Source organism: Pollachius pollachius (genome assembly GCF_949987615.1).
Source record: "Pollachius pollachius genome assembly, chromosome: 3".
Classification (NCBI taxonomy): domain Eukaryota; kingdom Metazoa; phylum Chordata; class Actinopteri; order Gadiformes; family Gadidae; genus Pollachius; species Pollachius pollachius.
This window is the reverse complement of record NC_136936.1, coordinates 32487762-32505610: the sequence shown is the minus strand read 5'-3', so window position 1 is coordinate 32505610 and position 17849 is coordinate 32487762. Positions and strand designations below refer to the sequence as shown.

The 17849-nt window shown below is 43.5% G+C and overlaps 1 protein-coding gene across 1 annotated transcript; it reads left to right on the top strand.

Annotated features, from left to right (window-relative positions):
* Positions 1–178: 178 nt before the first annotated feature.
* ccdc93 (CCC complex scaffolding subunit CCDC93) lies at positions 179–16074 on the top strand (the record flags this gene model as incomplete). The annotated part of the gene is made up of 23 exons (XM_079732034.1): positions 179–298; positions 747–860; positions 1125–1219; positions 1473–1584; positions 3360–3458; positions 3563–3619; positions 3835–3935; positions 4721–4757; positions 4852–4950; positions 6056–6106; positions 6282–6368; positions 7204–7320; positions 7814–7876; positions 9023–9096; positions 9495–9576; positions 9762–9836; positions 10008–10079; positions 12678–12786; positions 12915–12997; positions 13221–13258; positions 13356–13440; positions 15427–15540; positions 15712–16074. The coding sequence occupies 23 exons, from the start codon at positions 179–181 to the stop codon at positions 15766–15768; spliced, it is 1941 nt and encodes a 646-aa protein (XP_079588160.1). The 3' UTR covers positions 15769–16074.
* Positions 16075–17849: the final 1775 nt, after the last annotated feature.

Sequence of the window (17849 nt, the reverse complement as noted above, 5' to 3'; positions counted from 1 at the left end):
AAAAAAAATATCAAAACGTGTCCAAAACGAGTTTTTCTTGCATTTCGTGGTTGTCTAGCATTTTGTGTTTGGAGCTATTGTCTTGGTTGTTGTTTTGTCTTGTTGGCCTTGTTGTTTTTTCTTTTATCAGTAATAATTTGTTCCTGATTTTTTCTTCTTGCAAACGTGTGCCTGTCACATGCTCAGGTCATGTGACCCTCTGCATCCATCCAACATGGCGGCCACGTCTGTTTTCCAGAGAGCGAGAACAGGCTCTAAAATAGGAGTTCAGTACGACCAGGAAGGCAACCTCATTCAGGTAAACTAACCTACTATAATATTCGTGTAATATTGTAGCGATTTTAGGGGGATGAGTTTGAATGGTACTGTTGTGTAAACGCTTCAAGTCAACAGACAGGGACCTCGCTGATGCAACACATCAGGGGATAATATAGTTGTCAATCAGGACTTCATATTTAGGATTGTTCCTAAATACAATCCTCCTAGCTGAGTGTCGAGGTGTCCCTGAACAGGACACCTCACACTGAAGAGCTGGTTGTAGCCCTGCGTGGTTGACACCGCCGTCGGGGTGTGATGGGTGAATGAATGACTGTACGATTAGGATAAAAGCGTCAGCAAAAACCCCTAAATGTAAAATGTAATGTAAAATGAATTGGCAGTATGTTCCCTGCCATTGACAGCTGGGTGACAGGGCTGGGTGGCAGCTGGTTAACTGTTTCCTGCTTGGATCTGTCCATTTCGTGCAGGTGGAGACCAGAGAGGACGAAGAGCAGAATGTCAAGTTGTCTGAGATCCTTGAGCTCCTGTTGGCAGCTGGATACTTCAGGGCCCGTATTAAGGGCCTCTCCCCGTTTGACAAGGTAGGATTATGTTGTTAACACTCAGCGTGTCATGTCCAAGAGCAGGAGACGCATTAGCTACTATATACAACTGACCATCAGTCCTCAAAAGTCTTAAGTTTTCATACCGTTTTACTTGAGTCCAGCAACCTTACACTAACCTAACACTATGGGGATGTAGGCCTACCTATTGCACCGTCAACAGAAAGTAGATTTATATCACGTTAACCTCTTCACTTTTAATGAATCCATGGTATTAAACTTACTAAATATTTTGATTATCAGGTGGTTGGAGGGATGACCTGGTGTATCACAACATGTAACTTTGACATCGACGTAGATCTACTGTTCCAGGAGAACTCCACCATTGGCCAGAAAATGTGAGTGTTTCTCTGTATTTATGAAACAGTGTAGTGGAGAAACAAAGCTTACGTCTTACACATAAGACGGGTTACATGTGCTTGATTAATGTATAATCAGATATGCATCAGATGAACTGGGTTCAAACCACATGTCCACACGGTCTACTTGTAGGCAGCCTTGAGCATGATATCTATGCCCTACATGCTCATTAATGACTCAATATCTTAATCTCTCTCTTTCTGTTCTCTATCACTCAACGTCTGTCTGAAGTGCTCTCACAGAGAACATAGTTTCTGTTCTGCCCAAGATGAAGTGTCCACACCGACTGGAGCCTCATCAAATCCAGGGCTTGGATTTCATCCACATTTTCCCAGTGATTCAGGTACGGGCATGTGAGCATATTACCGAAATAAAAGCATAACAATTAAATACACTCACGTGAAAATTTTAATTCAATAATATAGATTCAAAAAAAGATGAAGGTTATGTAATGGAACAAAAAACTGATAATGTTGAAAAAATATGTCTGCTGAGGAAAAAGTTACGACACCCTATGCCTGTGGGGTTGCCCCCTTTGGCTGAAACGACCTCAATTAGATGTTTCCTGTAACTGTATCAGTCTCTGACATTGGTTGGGAGATAGTTTATCCCACTCCTCCATGCAGAGTTCTTTCAGCTGTGTGATGTTGAGGGGTGTCTTGCATGCACAGCCCATTTCAAATCACCCAACAGCATCTCGATAGGATTAAAATCCGGGCTTTGACTCTGCCATTCCAGAACTCTCAACCTCTCTCTTTTGGTCCATTTCCTGGTGGAGTTACTGGAATGTTTTGGGTCATTGTAATGTTGCATGCTCCACATGCAAATCCAAATTCAATTGACAGATCATGAAACTCGCATGTTCCTCAAGCCCCCTCTGGTTCTTAACGGCCTGGTTCTTCAGCCTGTTAGTTTAGCATGACGACCCCATGCATGGTGGATTCTATCATGTTGAGCATGTCAGGCCCTGCTGCAGCAAAACAGCCCCAAACCAATCTCCACCACCATGCTTCCGAGTTGGAATGAGGTTCATGTGCTCAAATGCTGTCTTCGCACCAAACATGCCTTCTGTTACTGTGCCCAAATCATTATCATTTTGCTTAATCTGTCCAAAGCACATAGTTCCAGACGTCCTGGTATTTCTGTCCATGTGTTCTCTGGCAAACTTTAGTCTTGCCTTGATTTTTTTTTTTTTTCTACATTTATAACTTTTCTTTCTAAATTACAACCAAATGGCATAGATAAGAATGTATAAGATCATCGAAGACACCAAGACACCACTTGATGTATAAGATCATTCCTTGCCTCCTCCCATGCAAATCAAACTTATGCTGTCTCTTTCTAGTAGCAGATGCATGTTCTTTAACATCAACTGTGGCTAGAGCTACCTGAAGGTCCCGTGATGACATTTCAGGATCTTCTGAGACTTCTTTAAGCATCTTGCGTTCTGCTCTTGGGCTGAACTTTCTAAGACGGCCTGACCCGGGCATGTTGACAGTTGATTTGAATGTCTTCCACTTGTAAATTATTTACTGAACAGTGGAATGGCTGATTTCTTGTTGCTTGGAGATGTTTTAAAAACCTTTCCCAGATTTGTATGCATCTATGACCTTCTTTTTGAAGGCCTCAGAAAGCATTTTTGATCTCGCCATAGTGATTCAATCAAGGGCAAACCTGACTTAATGGCTCCTTCAGAGTCATCTTTAACGATGTTCTAACTATTTGCACTAGAGTGGTGCATTTGATGCTCATACAAGGCCGTTATAAGTAGCAATACACCTTATGGTGATGATTTCCTCACACGAAAATTGCATTGCTATTAATAACATCACTCAAATAATTAAAACAATTTTTTTTTCTGTTTTATTTATATAGTTACAACCATATGTTAATAATATAAAAAAGGGGGTGTCCTAACTTTTTCATATGACTGTAGTTAACAATAGGAAGAATTATAAACAAGACAATGTGCCATGCTCTCTTTTATTCTGTGTTTTATCTTTGTATTTAATGCAAATAATTTGTATACCAATGTTAATAAAGTGTTTTTATTTGTGTGATAATGAGTTATAAATGAGCTGTGATCTACTGGTCAGCCATCTTGTTTCCTTGTGGCAGTGGTTAGTGAAGAGAGCTATAGAGACCAGGGAGGAGATGGGGGACTCCATCCGAGCCTATTCCATAGCTCAGTTCCACAAGACCCACAGCTTCCCAGAGGTAACCACCTATTAGAGGAGATCACCTAGTCACCCAACTCATCATCAACTCTATCTTTATCTCACTCTGCTGGTCTGTCTGTGCGTCCTCCCCTTTCTCTGTAGGATGAAGACTTTCTCCAGAAGAAGGACAGAGCAGTGAAAGCTGTCCTGGACATATCAGTGAGTTGTGGAGCTCTTTGATAAAAACAAGTGACATTTTTAATGTATATGTAGATATATCTATTTCCTGTTTACTCTTTGCAAAATTTCACATGTAATGATATAATTTGTCATCAACATTTTGATGAAATAATAATAATGTTAAGAAAAAATAACGGACAACCTCTGATTGGCTAATAACTGGTTCCTCTACCTGATGTGTGTGTGGGGAACAGGAAGTGTACAAACCAAGGAGGAAGTACAAGAGACAAGTGGAGGCTGGAGAGCTGCAGGATGAGGAGTCGCGCGTTCACTCCACCCTGCTGGAATACGGCCGGTGAGATTGTGTGTGTGTGTGTGTGTGTGTGTGTGTGTGGCCCTATATGTTGTAGCTCTCTCATTCTCTCCCATCTGCTCTCATTCAACCTCCCGATATGTTGGTTCCATATCATTTCCTGTCTTCACAGCACTGACCAATAAGCAAGGTCCCTTTTTGCTTTACATACCCTTCCTCAGCTGAGAGCCATCTTAAATATTCCTCATATTTTCCCACATCAATCAAGCTCATTATTCTGTGACATACAACTGTGAAGTCACAGGCGTGTTGAATGTTTTTGAGATCAATGGATACACACGTAGGGTTCAGATTGCTGGTCCCTCTCGGGACTCTCATGGTCGCCCTGATATCATTGTGCCCACTTTCCTACCTTACCTTCATGTCAGCTTCTCACCTCCATCTCTCCTTCTCCACTTCTGTGATAGAATATCAGAGAACCTGCTGTAAGTATCTGCCTGACCAGTTGATTTGGACACTTTATTTTGGGAATGTGATTTTTGTGAGGAGCATGACCATGACATTCTGCCACTGGTTGAGAATTCACATCTGAGCTGTTGCACTGCACGGACTGTTGTTAAGCTCAGTTTTACTGAACCCACTTCCCAAGAGACGCTTAAAGATGTTAAAGGTGTTTTTGTTTCCTGTGGTGTGTTGCTGTAGGTGGTGTAGCATGTTTTTTTTTGTATGTTTCTGTCTTGGAACATAAAATTGTTGCTTGTCGATTTTTCTTGTCTGTCTTATTTTAATGTTTCCTTTCTAAATTGTTCTGTTTCCTCTTTCCTCAGACGATATGGCTTCAGCAAGCATTCCAAACAAGACAAAGTAAGTATTGAGAACACATGGCGCAGGCTTAAAGCTTTCTGTCAGCCTCCACTGCCATTTACTGGACATTTCTCCCCTGTGTCCCCGCCTACAGGCTGAAGACCGGAAGGCCTCATTGGCTGCCGGTACACAGGCCACGCCCCCTGGGATGACAGAGACATCAGAGGAGGAGGAACTGGAGGCAGCAGAGGAGGTGAAGGGCTTCATACAAGTCGAAGCAGTCGGTCCCAGGAGTGATCACAGGCACAGCACAGAACAGGGATGCCAGAAATCCACCAGAGCAGTAGCCTGGCTATTGCCAGACCAAGCTCAATCGTAGATTGCACGTTGGTCTGGGGAGGCTGCTGTAATTTTCTTCAGCACAAGAGGCGTGATCAACAGGTCTAGTTCAAATGACTCTGTACGCATTTGGCTGTTTGCTGTCGCTTCCCTGTCGTCATTGTGTTAAACCAGCCAATAGAGCGCCAGGGGGGAAAGCCAGCTTGGTGATTGGCTCCCGCAAAAGCGTATCGGAAGCAGAAAGAACTGTATTGCTCCTCTCCAGACCCTTCTGCAGGGCGAATTCAAATCACCAGCAGAATGGCCTGGGGCTACCCAGTCTACCACAGCAGGGCTATGTGCCGATACGTTTCACTTTCAATTACTGGGAACCTTGTTGTACGCGCTGGAAACTCGGCCTCTTTGGGCCAGCGACTAGATTTAAATAGCTTCATAACAGCAACACATGACCTTTGAATGTTTATGATGTATCCTGTGCCCAAGACCTCCTTATCAACATAATATACGATGTATTTGTGCAATTTCAGAAACATTTCTGCAAAACGTTATTTGATTACAATGTCTTTGTAATCGTTTATGAAGTGCTTGACGAGTACTCGTTTACTCAACTAGACGTTTGCACCCCTAGAACAGAACAACAGCAGCAAGGCACCAGACCGTTGAGTCTCAGGAACATCAACAATACAGATAACAGGAGAACACACAACAACACCAGTGGCAGGAAGCCAGCCAGTCAAATCCATAACTTAATCCAGTAGTCTTAAAAAGTCCCTGAATTTAAGGGTTCTATTCAATACAATTAGATAAATTAGACATTATACCAACATCACAGAAATAAAGAATAACAAATATAAAGAATGGATAAAGTACAATGAAAAATGATATGCAATGTAAGAAGCCTTGGTTAGTACTTACACAAAAACATGTTACTTAAACCCCACCATTAGAAAAACATTTAACTTTAGAATAATAAAGTCAGAACTTGAGAATGTATAATCTTAATTTCTTTAAACCATCAGCTTCGCATCAAAACCTTGATGACCAACATGGCTGCCATGGCGACCGGGGAGGTAAGTCTTCTCACTGTGTTGACTTTGGTCTGCATGAATACATTGTGCTTTATAAATAAAGGTTTCTGCTCTTCAGTAATATTTAGAGTGAGATGTGTATGCCTAGAGTGAGCTCTTTAGGGAGCGATACGTGTGTATTGACAGAGAGGTGTGTGCTTGTCGTTTGTTATTTCAGGGGACGTTGACTGCGAGTGCTGTGGGTCAGATCGTAGGACTGCAGTCGGAGGAAATCAAACAGATCGCTTCCGAATACGCAGAGAAGGTACGATGGATAACACGGTCTGCTGCTCACTACTTCTAGAAGTAAATGTGCGCTCTGGGGAAAGCATGTCCACGTGTTGGTTTCTTGTGTTTGTGAGTGTAGTGGCTAAGGCATTCCCATTCCCAATGTCCACACCCTATCAGTAATCATCCTTCAGCCAAATGCCCCATCCTGCTCTTTAAACAGTGAACCCCAAATCATTAGTTATTTTATGTGTTGGTATGTCTTCGATGATCTTATACATTCTAATCTATGCCATTTGGTTGTAATTTAGAAAGAAAAGTTGTAAATGTATATGGTTTCAGTTCCCGCAAATCAGTTGTTGAGTCAACATTCTGCTACTTATGTGCCAGGGGCACTCACGAGAGACCACTGCCAAGACGGTACGGGCCCATACTGAGTTATCTTCTTAAAACTTCAAGCTCAGTGAACCAGTCCAAAAGATCCAGTGAACCCAAAACTGTTTGTTTTTGTTTTAAAAGTGGTCATTTGTCCTAATCGTAATCTATGCCATTTTATCATGGTTACTGAAATAAGTCCCCAATTCAGGCTAAAGGGGGTAAAATCTGATGTTTTTGCCATTCATCCCAAACTGCTGCACTGTTTTTGGCGCAACCCGGTAACAACATCCCTCATTATAACGCCCATACACCTTAACGGAGCAAAAAGAGGTTCCCAAAGTTGGAGTGGGTCATAACCATGGGGATAACACGCCCCTTCTTTTAACCGTTAACCCAAAACACATTTTACACTTTGACATGTATAGTGCCATCAGTTTGGATAATAGCATGACTATGTATGACTAAAGCGTGCTTTGGTCGTTGTCCGCCCGCAGCAGTCGGAGCTGTCGTCGGAGGAGCGCTCGGAGCGCTTCGGCCCGCTGCAGCAGCACCGCAGGCTGCTGGCCTCCCTCAACAAACAGATCCAGCAGAAGACCAAGCAGCTGGAGGAGGTCCGAGCCCACAGGAGCCTCCTTCCTCAAGCACACACTGCATGGGGTCGTCATGCTAAACTAACAGGCTGAAGAACCAGGCCGTTAAGAACAGGGGGAGGTGGGTGGGGGGGTTCAGTTCCTGGTTGAGCAGGTAACACTGTACAATAAGGGTACATTTATTAACCACTAGTTAACAAGGTAACATGACTAGTGCAGTTAATTAAGTTAACTAACAGTGTAGAATTGATTTACCATTGGTGTTCATTTTAACTAAGGTAATAGTGTTCATGTTATTAAAGTTATTCATTTGTACATTATTGAATAGGGTTAGGATTGGGGTTTATATATAGGAAGACGGAGGTACGTGCTGGCATATATAGTAGTATATAATTTATACAAGTTGATTTTATTGATAACATTAATGAAATCACTGTCGATCAGCATTGACTACAGTCATGTCCAGGTCATTTTAAGCTACGAGTTAAACATTCGATCTGTGTGCGTTTTCCAGCTTCAAGCTAAACATGACGAGCTGAAGGAAGGCGGGGAAGAGGCCAAGGCCAAACTGGCAGAGGTAAGACTCCCTGGATCAGACCCTGAGGCCACAGAGCCTGGAGGCGGTCCATATCAAGACCTCCAGATATGGAGATCAGGTTGTTCTGTGTTGTGTTTGAGTCAGACCCAGGTTCTGTGTGTAGTGAGTTGTGTGTTGTATTTGAGTCAGACCCAGGTTCTGTGTGTAGTGAGTTGTGTGTTGTGTTTGAGTCAGACCAAGGATCTGTGTGTAGTGAGTTGTGTTGTGTTTGAGTCAGACCCAGGTTCTATGGTTCTGTGTGTAGTGAGTTTTGTGTTGTGTTTGAGTCACTCCCAGGTCCTGTGTGCAGTGAGTTGTGTGTTGTGTTTGAGTCAGACCCAGGTTCTATGGTTGTGTGTGTGTTGTGTTTGAGTCAGCCCCAGGTTCTATGGTTGTGTGTGTGTAGTGAGTTGTGTGCTGTGTTTGAGTCAGCCCCAGGTTCTATGGTTGTGTGTGTAGTAGGGCTGGGCTATTAATCGAAATTTGATCGCGATTTCGATTTTAGCATCAAACGATCACAAAATCAACGTAATCGATTTTTTCAATTTTTTATTTTTTTCTTTCGTAGAAAGGGCAGAATAGCTGGATACATATCTGTATATTATTATTATGATCGGAACATCTTTTTGACCATTTTGTGTTATTTTAAAGGCGAAATTTCAAAGTTCTCAGTTACAAAGTTTTTTTTGGCAGAGACATGCTGAATGAATACAACACGTTTTCAAACTCAAAAATAATCGTGATTTCATTATCAACCAAAATAATTGTGATTATGAATTTTTCCATAATTGAGCAGCCCTAGTGTGTAGTGAGTTGTGTGTTGTGTTTGAGTCAGACCCAGGTCCTATGGTTGTGTATGTAGTGAGTTGTGTTGTGTTTGAGTCAGTCCCAGGTTCTCTGTATAGTGAGTTGTGTGTTGTGTTTGAGTCAGACCCAGGTTCTCTGTGTAGTGAGTTGTGCGTTGTGTTTGAGTCTGTCCCAGGTCCTGTGTGTAGTGAGTTGTGTGTTGTGTTTGAGTCAGTCCCAGGTTCTGTGTGTCGTGAGTTGTGTGTTGTGTTTGAGTCAGTCCCAGGTTCTGTGTGTTGTGTGTTGTGTTTGAGTCAGTCCCAGGTTCTCTGTGTAGTGAGTTGTGTGTTGTGTTTCCAGGCCACAGAGCACACAGAGCGTCTGGACAGCGAGCTGCAGGTGCTGCAGCAGCTGGAGGGTCAGGCGGACAGCAGGTAGGTCCGGTCTCCTGGTTCCTTATCCCCACTGGACCATCACACCGTGTGGATCCAATACCTCACAGACTTGGGTGTAGTATATTACCCATTCATCTAGAGGTCTACGTTTTCCACTACCCAAAAAAGAAAAGATATGTATTCGTCCTCATTGATATCCACCATCCATATACAAGTAGACGATCGAAGAGAACTATCTAGAGGAATAAAAAGTCATAGCATATTTTGTTTGTTTTCTTGTATATAGATATAATATATCTATACTGTATCTATATCAAACAGGAATTGACGACACTGACAATAGTGATCCTTGATGTTTCCCCAGTGAGGACTGGTCCTTTTGTCACTGGTGTGTGTGTGATGAACCCTGATAAGGTTCTTCTTCTGCTCATGCCCAGCCTGCTGGACCAGCTCAGGGCCTTGGTGTCGATGAACGAGCGCCTGAAGAACCAGGAACACGAGTTCCGCACACACTGCAGAGTGAGTGCCTCTACACCACATGACGTGTCCACTGCGTGATGCCGTTCAAAAAGCTTGCTGCGTAAGAAGTATCTGACGGAGAGGCTGATCGCCAATGATTTATGTTTTTACCTTTTATTCTGAGATTAATATATGTGTACATTTTATTTTAATACTAATTAGTTGAACTGTTTGATTTTGTTCAGGAGGAAATGTCTCGCCTGCAGCAGAACATCGAGGACCTGAAGCTGGCGTCAGGAGAGGACACGGAAGAGAAGATGGTGACCTCATTCACTGGGATACGATAGATCAACATTTAACTAAGATACCCGTCAATATTATAGACTGTGTTGAGCCTCGTTTGGGATGGTTTAGATTTGATCTTAGACAAGCAGACTGGTCTATTTAAAACTCAGTGGAACGTTGTGTATAATCTCTCTCTCTTCCTGTAGGAGAGGAACCAGCTGATTGATAAACAGTATAACTCAGACCGCGAGAAGCTGCAGAAGATCAGACTGCTGATGGTAATCCAACCAGAACCTTGTATTCTTTGTTCTTTCAGTGTTTCATCACCAAAATACTAATAATATCTTACAAAAAGGACAACGTCCCTACTCTTTTTAATCAAGCACTTTTCAAAGTCATTTTTAATGATTGCGGTTGTATGTGCAATCATTGAAATCCTGCAAGATACACAATGGAGACAAACAATAGACAATTATTCAGTCAACATCATGATGACTTCACAGCGAAAGCTGGAGGCAAAACACAGCAACAATTGGAGGCAAATAGGAATAGTGCGTTACACCAAATGTCCAGGCTATATCCACCTGCTTTGTTTGTAGGTAAGACTCTGTGACTAAGGTTTGTTTTGGTCACATTATGTCCAAAGATTGGGGTACCAGGAGGAAGAGAGTTATTGTATGACTCGAGTTAAGCCCATAGATAATGTAGCAATTATTCAAGGATTCAAGGAGTTTATTTGTCATTGTAATACACAACTAAATACAGTTTGGCACTCTCTAGCAGCAGTGTTTAAATGTCTAAATGACACAAAACACAAAGGTGTTTTTTGTGTGGATAAACCAGCCTGTTTGAGCTTCTGTAGAAAGAAGAACCTCTTCCGGGCCCTCTTTACAAGATTGGAGATGTTAGTAGCCCATGTTAGGTCCCTGATGATGAAAGTCCCCAGGAATTGAACATAGTCCACCCTCTCCACTTCTTCCCCATTGATGGTAAGTGGGGTCTGCGTGGTCTTCTTGGACCTCCTAAAGTTCATAATGATCTTGTTTGTATTGGTGGTGTTTAGGACCAGGTTGTTATCCACACACCACTCTGCCATGTGCTGGACTTCCTGCCTATAATGGCACTCATTGTTGTCACTAATGAGCCCCACCACAGTGGTGTCATCAGCCAATTTGATTATGGTGTTGGATGAATGGATGGGTATGCAGTCATGGGTGAAGAGGGTGTAGAGATCCCCTACTCTTACGTTCTTCGATCTGTTTGAAAGAAAGTCCAGGATCCATGAGCAGAGTGAGGTGGGGAGACCAAGATGAATGAGTTTGAGGACCGGTTTATGGGGAATTATGGTGTTGAAGGCAGAGCTGAAATCCACAAAGAGCATCCTTACATATGTGTTTGGGTTCTTCAGGTGGGTAAGGGCTGTGTGGAGTGCGATGGAGACAGCATCCTCTGTGGGTCTGTTTCCTTTATAGGCAAACTGGTGGCTGTCCAGGTCCACAGGGATGCAGTCTCTGATGTACGCCTGTATCATACGCTCAAAGCACTTCATGATTAGTGGGGTGAGTGCGACTGGGCGATACTCATTGAGGCAGGTAATGGCATATTTTTTGGAGATAGGGACGATGGTAGGGGTCTAAAGGCAGGTCGGAACTGCGGCTTGTTGCAGGGAGAGGTTAAAAATGTCTGTAAAAACTCCTGCTAACTGGTCAGCACATGACCTCAGTATACGGCCCGAAACCCCATCAGGGCCAGTAGCCTTGTTGGTGTCAATCCTTCTCAAGGTGGACCTCTCCTGGTGGTGCTGAAGAGTGAGTGTCTGTCCCTCCTCTGGCCCTGGCACCTGACTCTCCGCTGTCACCCCACTGTGCTGCTTGTCAAAGCGTGAGAAAAAATGGTTTACGGAGGTCCCTGTCCTCGCTAACCAGTGTGGTCTTATGTTTGTAGTCAGTCAGAGATTTGATGCCTCTCCACATGCTCCAGGGTTCCTTGTTCTCGCAGTGACACTCAATGCGTGACCCAAAAATTATGTATTTAAAGGTCCTATGACATGCCACCAGCTGTGAGTGTGATTAGCCATTACAAGCCGTTTTGAAAATCGGTCTCTTATGACATCACAAGTGGGCGTGTCCACCTAGATGTGTGACAGATAGATGAGCAAAGTTTGCTAGGGTCAATTGGGTAGGCTGGTAGACTGATCTATCCAGCACACATCTAGGTGGACATGCCCACGTGATGTTATAAGAGACAGATTTTCAAAACGTCTTGTAACGGCTAATGAAACTCACACCTGGTGGCATGTCATGGAACCTTTGAGTTAATGCTTGACAAACACTTTAAAATATGAGATGTAGGTAACTTTATCCTGCCATGCCAAGTGCCGTTCAACGTTAGGATAACGTAATTTGCTCTATTCAAAATAAGCTCTAATAAACTATAGAACTGGCCGTATTTAGCATGTTACGTTAGATGATTATCCAAAAGATTCTTCTGTTACTACTTTCGTAATAATCGGTACGAGAAGACTGTCTAAGGAAAGCAACCATGCTTTCAATTGTAAGTTTCATTGCTGGACACATTCAGATCAACGTTACATAACGTAAGCGTCGTTGTTTTCTACGCTCTTCTGCCTCCACCGCAAGCCCCGCCCACAACATCAGGTTATTGTTTACTAACAGTAAGGGGTCTAGAGTCCCTTTTCAAAAAGGCATCCTCCTAGGATAAACACATATAAAAGGGAATTAAACAAGTCATGATACTTAAAACCGCCCATGTAGCCTGTTGACTACAGACATACCAGAGGAGGAAGGGCCCTAGCACTTCATACATCCACAGGAAGGGCGCTGATTCATCGCGTTGCCCTCCGCTGCCCCCTGCAGGCCCGGAGGAACCGGGAGATCGCCATCCTGCAGAGGAAGATGGATGAGGTGCCGAGCCGGGCGGAGCTGACGCAGTACCAGAAGAGGTTCATAGAGCTGTACAGCCAAGGTAGTCCTGCTGCTCTGAGCACTTTAAATAAGGCACTGGAGGAATGAAACTACACAAGCAGGAAAACTCACAGAAATGTTGAAAACCTTGTTATTGTTGTTTTTGTTTTTATCTGGCTGCTCTGCTAGTCTCTGCAACCCATAAAGAGACAAAGCAGTTCTTCACGCTGTACAACACGCTAGACGACAAGAAGGTGTACCTGGAGAAGGAGGTGAGTGTGGCGAAGCCAAGGCAGACAGCAGTACCTAACATGTCAGATATACGCCTCCTTTTACCCACCCCCTCATGTTTCCCTGTGGAACCCATCAATGTCATCAAACAACCTATAAGTCAAATCAACTTGTATGTTCAATATTCACAGTCCATGAACTGATACAGACCTGGACCAGTTCTCCATATCCAAACTGCCTTACCTCTGTATTTGTTTTTTGCAGGTGAATCTGCTGAACTCGATTCATGACAACTTCCAGCAGTGAGTATTGTTTAGTCTTTACATCACACCATGGTGTTCCATTAAGAGCTGTTTCACATTCAGGGAGAATGAACCTTTTGGATGGGATCTGTTTCAGGGCCATGTCCTCCTCCAGCGCTAAGGAGCAGTTCCTCAGACAGATGGAGCAGATAGTGGAGGGAATCAAGCAGAACCGCATCAAGGTCTGTACCTTCTAGAACCCCCACCTTTGCCAACTAGTGTACCCCCTCTAAGATATTATTAATGCATAAATAACATAAATAATGTACCTGCGTTCTATTTGGCAGTGTAAAAATGAACATTAAAAGGGTGCAAATACTCACACTCTAGTGAGAAACATGGGCCTCTGCTTCATTGAACTGTTGGCTTATTTCTCCCCACGAAAGAAACACAACGCCAGGGGAGTCAGAGCATGTAGAGGTGAATCCCAAAAAAATATATTCTTCCTGTACCTTTTTCTTTTATTACTTAAAGTTCCCATGGCATACTTCTTTATGGATGGTTTAATATAGATTTTAGTGGGCCCCTAACACAGTATTTGAGGACGTTCCCGAAATTCAGCCGTGGTGCAGACTTACAGCCGCTACTAGCCAGTCGCACATTGAGCTTTCCCCAAACGCGCCGTTTTGGTGTCTGTAGCTGTAATGCAAATGAGGAGGTGAGAGGCGGGTCAAGGAGGAGGGTGGGGGTGTTGCCCTGAGCAGCTTGAGGCCACGGAACCATGCGCTCTGTTGACAGTGGCTGTATCACAATGGCGAGGCGCACACAGCCTTTGGCCGTGTTCTGTAAATATTCGGGAGTCCTGAAGCTCTAGATCTAAATAATATATTAAACATAGATATCTATATCATATCAGATATATTATCACGGCCAAAAGCTGTGTGCGCCTCCAGAAGACATTATAGATCTCACTACTGCGTCGGGTTCTCCGACGTCTCTGGTTCTTCCACGTCCACATCAATCTGAAGTAGACTGAACGACGACATGGCGGAGAGAGGGATTGTTGACCGCGATTTTCTCCCGCCGGAGCCTCGCCGCCTTGGCAGCGGGCAGCGGACTGCGCTTAAGCATCACCGCCTCCTGCAGCGGGCAGCAGGCAACGCCGAGGCGGTGGTCCCTCGGCAGCGGGCAGCGGAAAGCGGAACTCAAGCGGGAGACAATCTCGGGCAACAATCCCTTTCTCCTCCATGTCTTGGTTCATGTACTTTAGGGGGTCAAAGCCTACGTTCCTTTCCCCCAATACCTTCTCAACCATGGCTGAGATAACACCCACTACGAGTCTCGTTGTGGAAATACCAGAGACGAGAGTCTGACGTGTTATGCGCCATAACACCAACAGCAGAACGGTTATCCAAATAAAGAAGTGTAGGCCTACAACACTTGCGTTACAGTCCTCGAGCTCTATATCTAAATAAAATCATATAGCCTAATAGGCTTACATATCATGTAATACATATGATCACGGCCAAAAGCTGTGTGCGCCTCCAGACGATATTATCGATCACAAACGACTGCGTCGGGTTGTCCGACGTCTCTGGTTCTTCCACTTCCACATCAATCTGAAGTAGACTGAACCGCCCGCTGCCGGCTGCCGGCTGCCAGCTGCCCGCTGCCGGGCGGTGATGCTTCGCGGTGGTGGTGCCTCACGGCAGCGGGTAGCAGGCCTCAACGATGGCTGAGATAACCCCCACTACAGTCTCATTGTGGAAATACGAGAGACGTCAGAGAACCAACGTTTTATGCGCCATAACACCAACAGCAGAACGGTTATCTAATAACAAAGAAGTGTACAACACTTGCATTACAGTGTGTGTAATCTCACACACACACACACACACACACATACATGTGGCGCTCGCAAGGTCTTAGCTCATTGTCTCATTGGCGGGCCAAATTCTCTGGGCGGGCAAGGCAGAGAAACTGCAGGTTGCTTGGCCCCTTATGACGACATATGGGGCCACATCCCAAATCAGCGCACTTGAGCTTCCATTTTTTCAAAAGCGAGCAGGATACCTAGTGCTCGTTTTACACCGGACGCAAGTTTTAGCCACTGGGGGACCATAGGCAGGCTAGGGGAACTCATATTAATGTTAGAAAACCTCATAAAGTGTATTGTGTGTTTGTGTGTGTGTGTTGTGTGTGTGTGTTGTGTGTACCTTGTTCCTCAGATGGAGAAGAAGAAGCAGGAGAACAAGATGCGGCGCGACCAGCTGAACGATGACCACCTGGAGCTGCTGGACAAACAGAGACTCTACTTCAAGACCGTCAAGGACTTCAAGGAGGTGAGCAGACTCACTGCAGAGGGGTTAGGGGTTCTGTGAAACCCTTTGAGACTCACTGTTATTAAGGGACATACAGATTGACTTGATTCACATCAACACAAAGAGGTAGTTGGACTGTACACATTGGCCTGCACTTAAAGTGAGCTGATGAACGTTGTTGCCTTTCAACAGGAGTGTCGCAAGAACGAGATGCTGTTGTCCAAGCTAAGAGCTACAGGAACCTCCTAGAGGCCTTGATCCTGGTCCAGGAGCCTTGTAGAAGTCCCTGTTATGCTGCTGTTCCCTGTAGACCTGTTCTGGATTCTACCGCCAACCCCGCGTTACATTCCACAGGATGTTCAGTCAAATGTTCTACATGTAATTCAATTATTGTAAAGAAACCCAAACAAAGCGGTTTGAAAAAAAGCCAACAAGATTGTACATTCGCTCAAATGCTGTTCACACACGCCATGAGCCAATTCAGAAAACATGGAGTTGGAGTGGAGTTTATGTATGATTAAAACTCATGAGTGTTATGATTCTATTCCAAATGTAAAAGCAAAATGTGAATAAAAACATCTGCTTCTGTTGGCAGTAAACAAAATGTGTTCCCCTGGCATCGGTCCTTTCATATGCCGTGAGGATGTGTTACTTGACAAAAGTGCTCCATCATTGATGAGCTTGAGACATGGTTGGACAACACTCTACCCCCCCCCCCCCTCCCCAGTAGCTTCTGAGAGCTTAAATAACCAAGCAGGTCTTTTATTTCCAGTTGGAAAAGGGCTGCCATCTCCTTCTAGGACTCTGTACAGTAGGATATTAGATTAGGCAAAGCAATACATTCATTCTGTACATAAACACAAAGGTTTATTCAATCCTAAAAGCATGACAAGCTTGTGCTGTACAGATGAGTTGTGCTGTAGGAAATGGTGTTAATACATTTACTACATCTGCAATGTATGTTTCAGAAACATGAGGACTTGAGCTTGTCTAACCTGCTTATTCAGACGGCCTCTGACGTCCAACCTCCAATGAACACATGAATAGAGCTGTATATGAATGATGGCCTCCTTGTCTGTTAGCATGCAGCAATTACGAATTATGGAAGTGTTTTGCACAAATACATTTCCAAACTAACAAGAAAAGGGAATCTAAGATAGCTGTAGGACCCAGAGCAAGGCTTTTTTATTAGGGGTCCGAGCAGCGAAGCTGCTTGTTCCCATATTGTTTCTGTAATGTTTTTTTTTCCCTCAAATTTGGTAAAAGTCATACTGCAGCCTATACCATAAGTCAGAAACTCTTGAAATTTTCAGATATGGTTACCAATAAGCCCCACTACCCATAAACCCAAATTTGTGGTACTGCACCCAAAGGTGGCGCTATTGTAAAAAATCATGAATTAGGCTTATTTCTCACCAGATTGACCTGGACTCAGAATTCTTTCATAATATTAATCTCTAGAATCAGATGCATCTGTAAAACCTGGGACTTATGCCATAAAAATGTTTACTTTTCCCACAATTTCATATTAAAGCCAAACATGATAAAAAGATTCACAGGCTACAAAAATAATCAAAAATCCACCAAATTCACAACATAACATCTTTAGACCAAGCCTCACAAAAATCATCAAACAGAATTTGTTTTATTTAATTCCATTTGAGAATTATTGGCCAATAAAGTTGGAGCAGCATTTTTCTTATATGACCATATTGTTATTGTATAAAAAAGCATACAACTATTATTAGGTGGATACCAATACCCCCCACTACTAATGAACCCAAATTGTGGTACTGCACCCAAAGGTGGCGCTATTTAAAAAAAATATGAACTAGCCTTAATTCTCCTTACTAGATTGACCTGGACTCAATATTCTTTCATCATATTAATCTCTAAAATCAGATGCATCTTTTTCACCCTGGTCTTCTGCTCTTCTGAGTTTTCTGGATGTTGTATGCTTATCAATTTACATTTTTCACTAGTTGTGAATGGTCAGAACCTGAAATGCAGTGAATGAGGCTGCAGTTCAGGTTTATCAGTGGCTCAATGGGCACCTTGTACAGGTGATCCTTAGGTTCAGAGTTTGAATTCCGATTAAAGCATTATGAACAAGCTGAACATGACATTCGGCCATTGCTTTGCAGCTCACCTGAAAGCCAAGGCACAGTATTGCATTAAGTGGAACATCTTCATCAACATCTTTCCTTCATAATTATATGTCATATTTATATATCTTCCATTAGTTTGTTCTTGACTTTTAATTTTGCTCAGACCCAATTAATCACCGCTTGCGTCTATATTTTCTGTTTGTTTTTAGTTGTCTGAGCTAC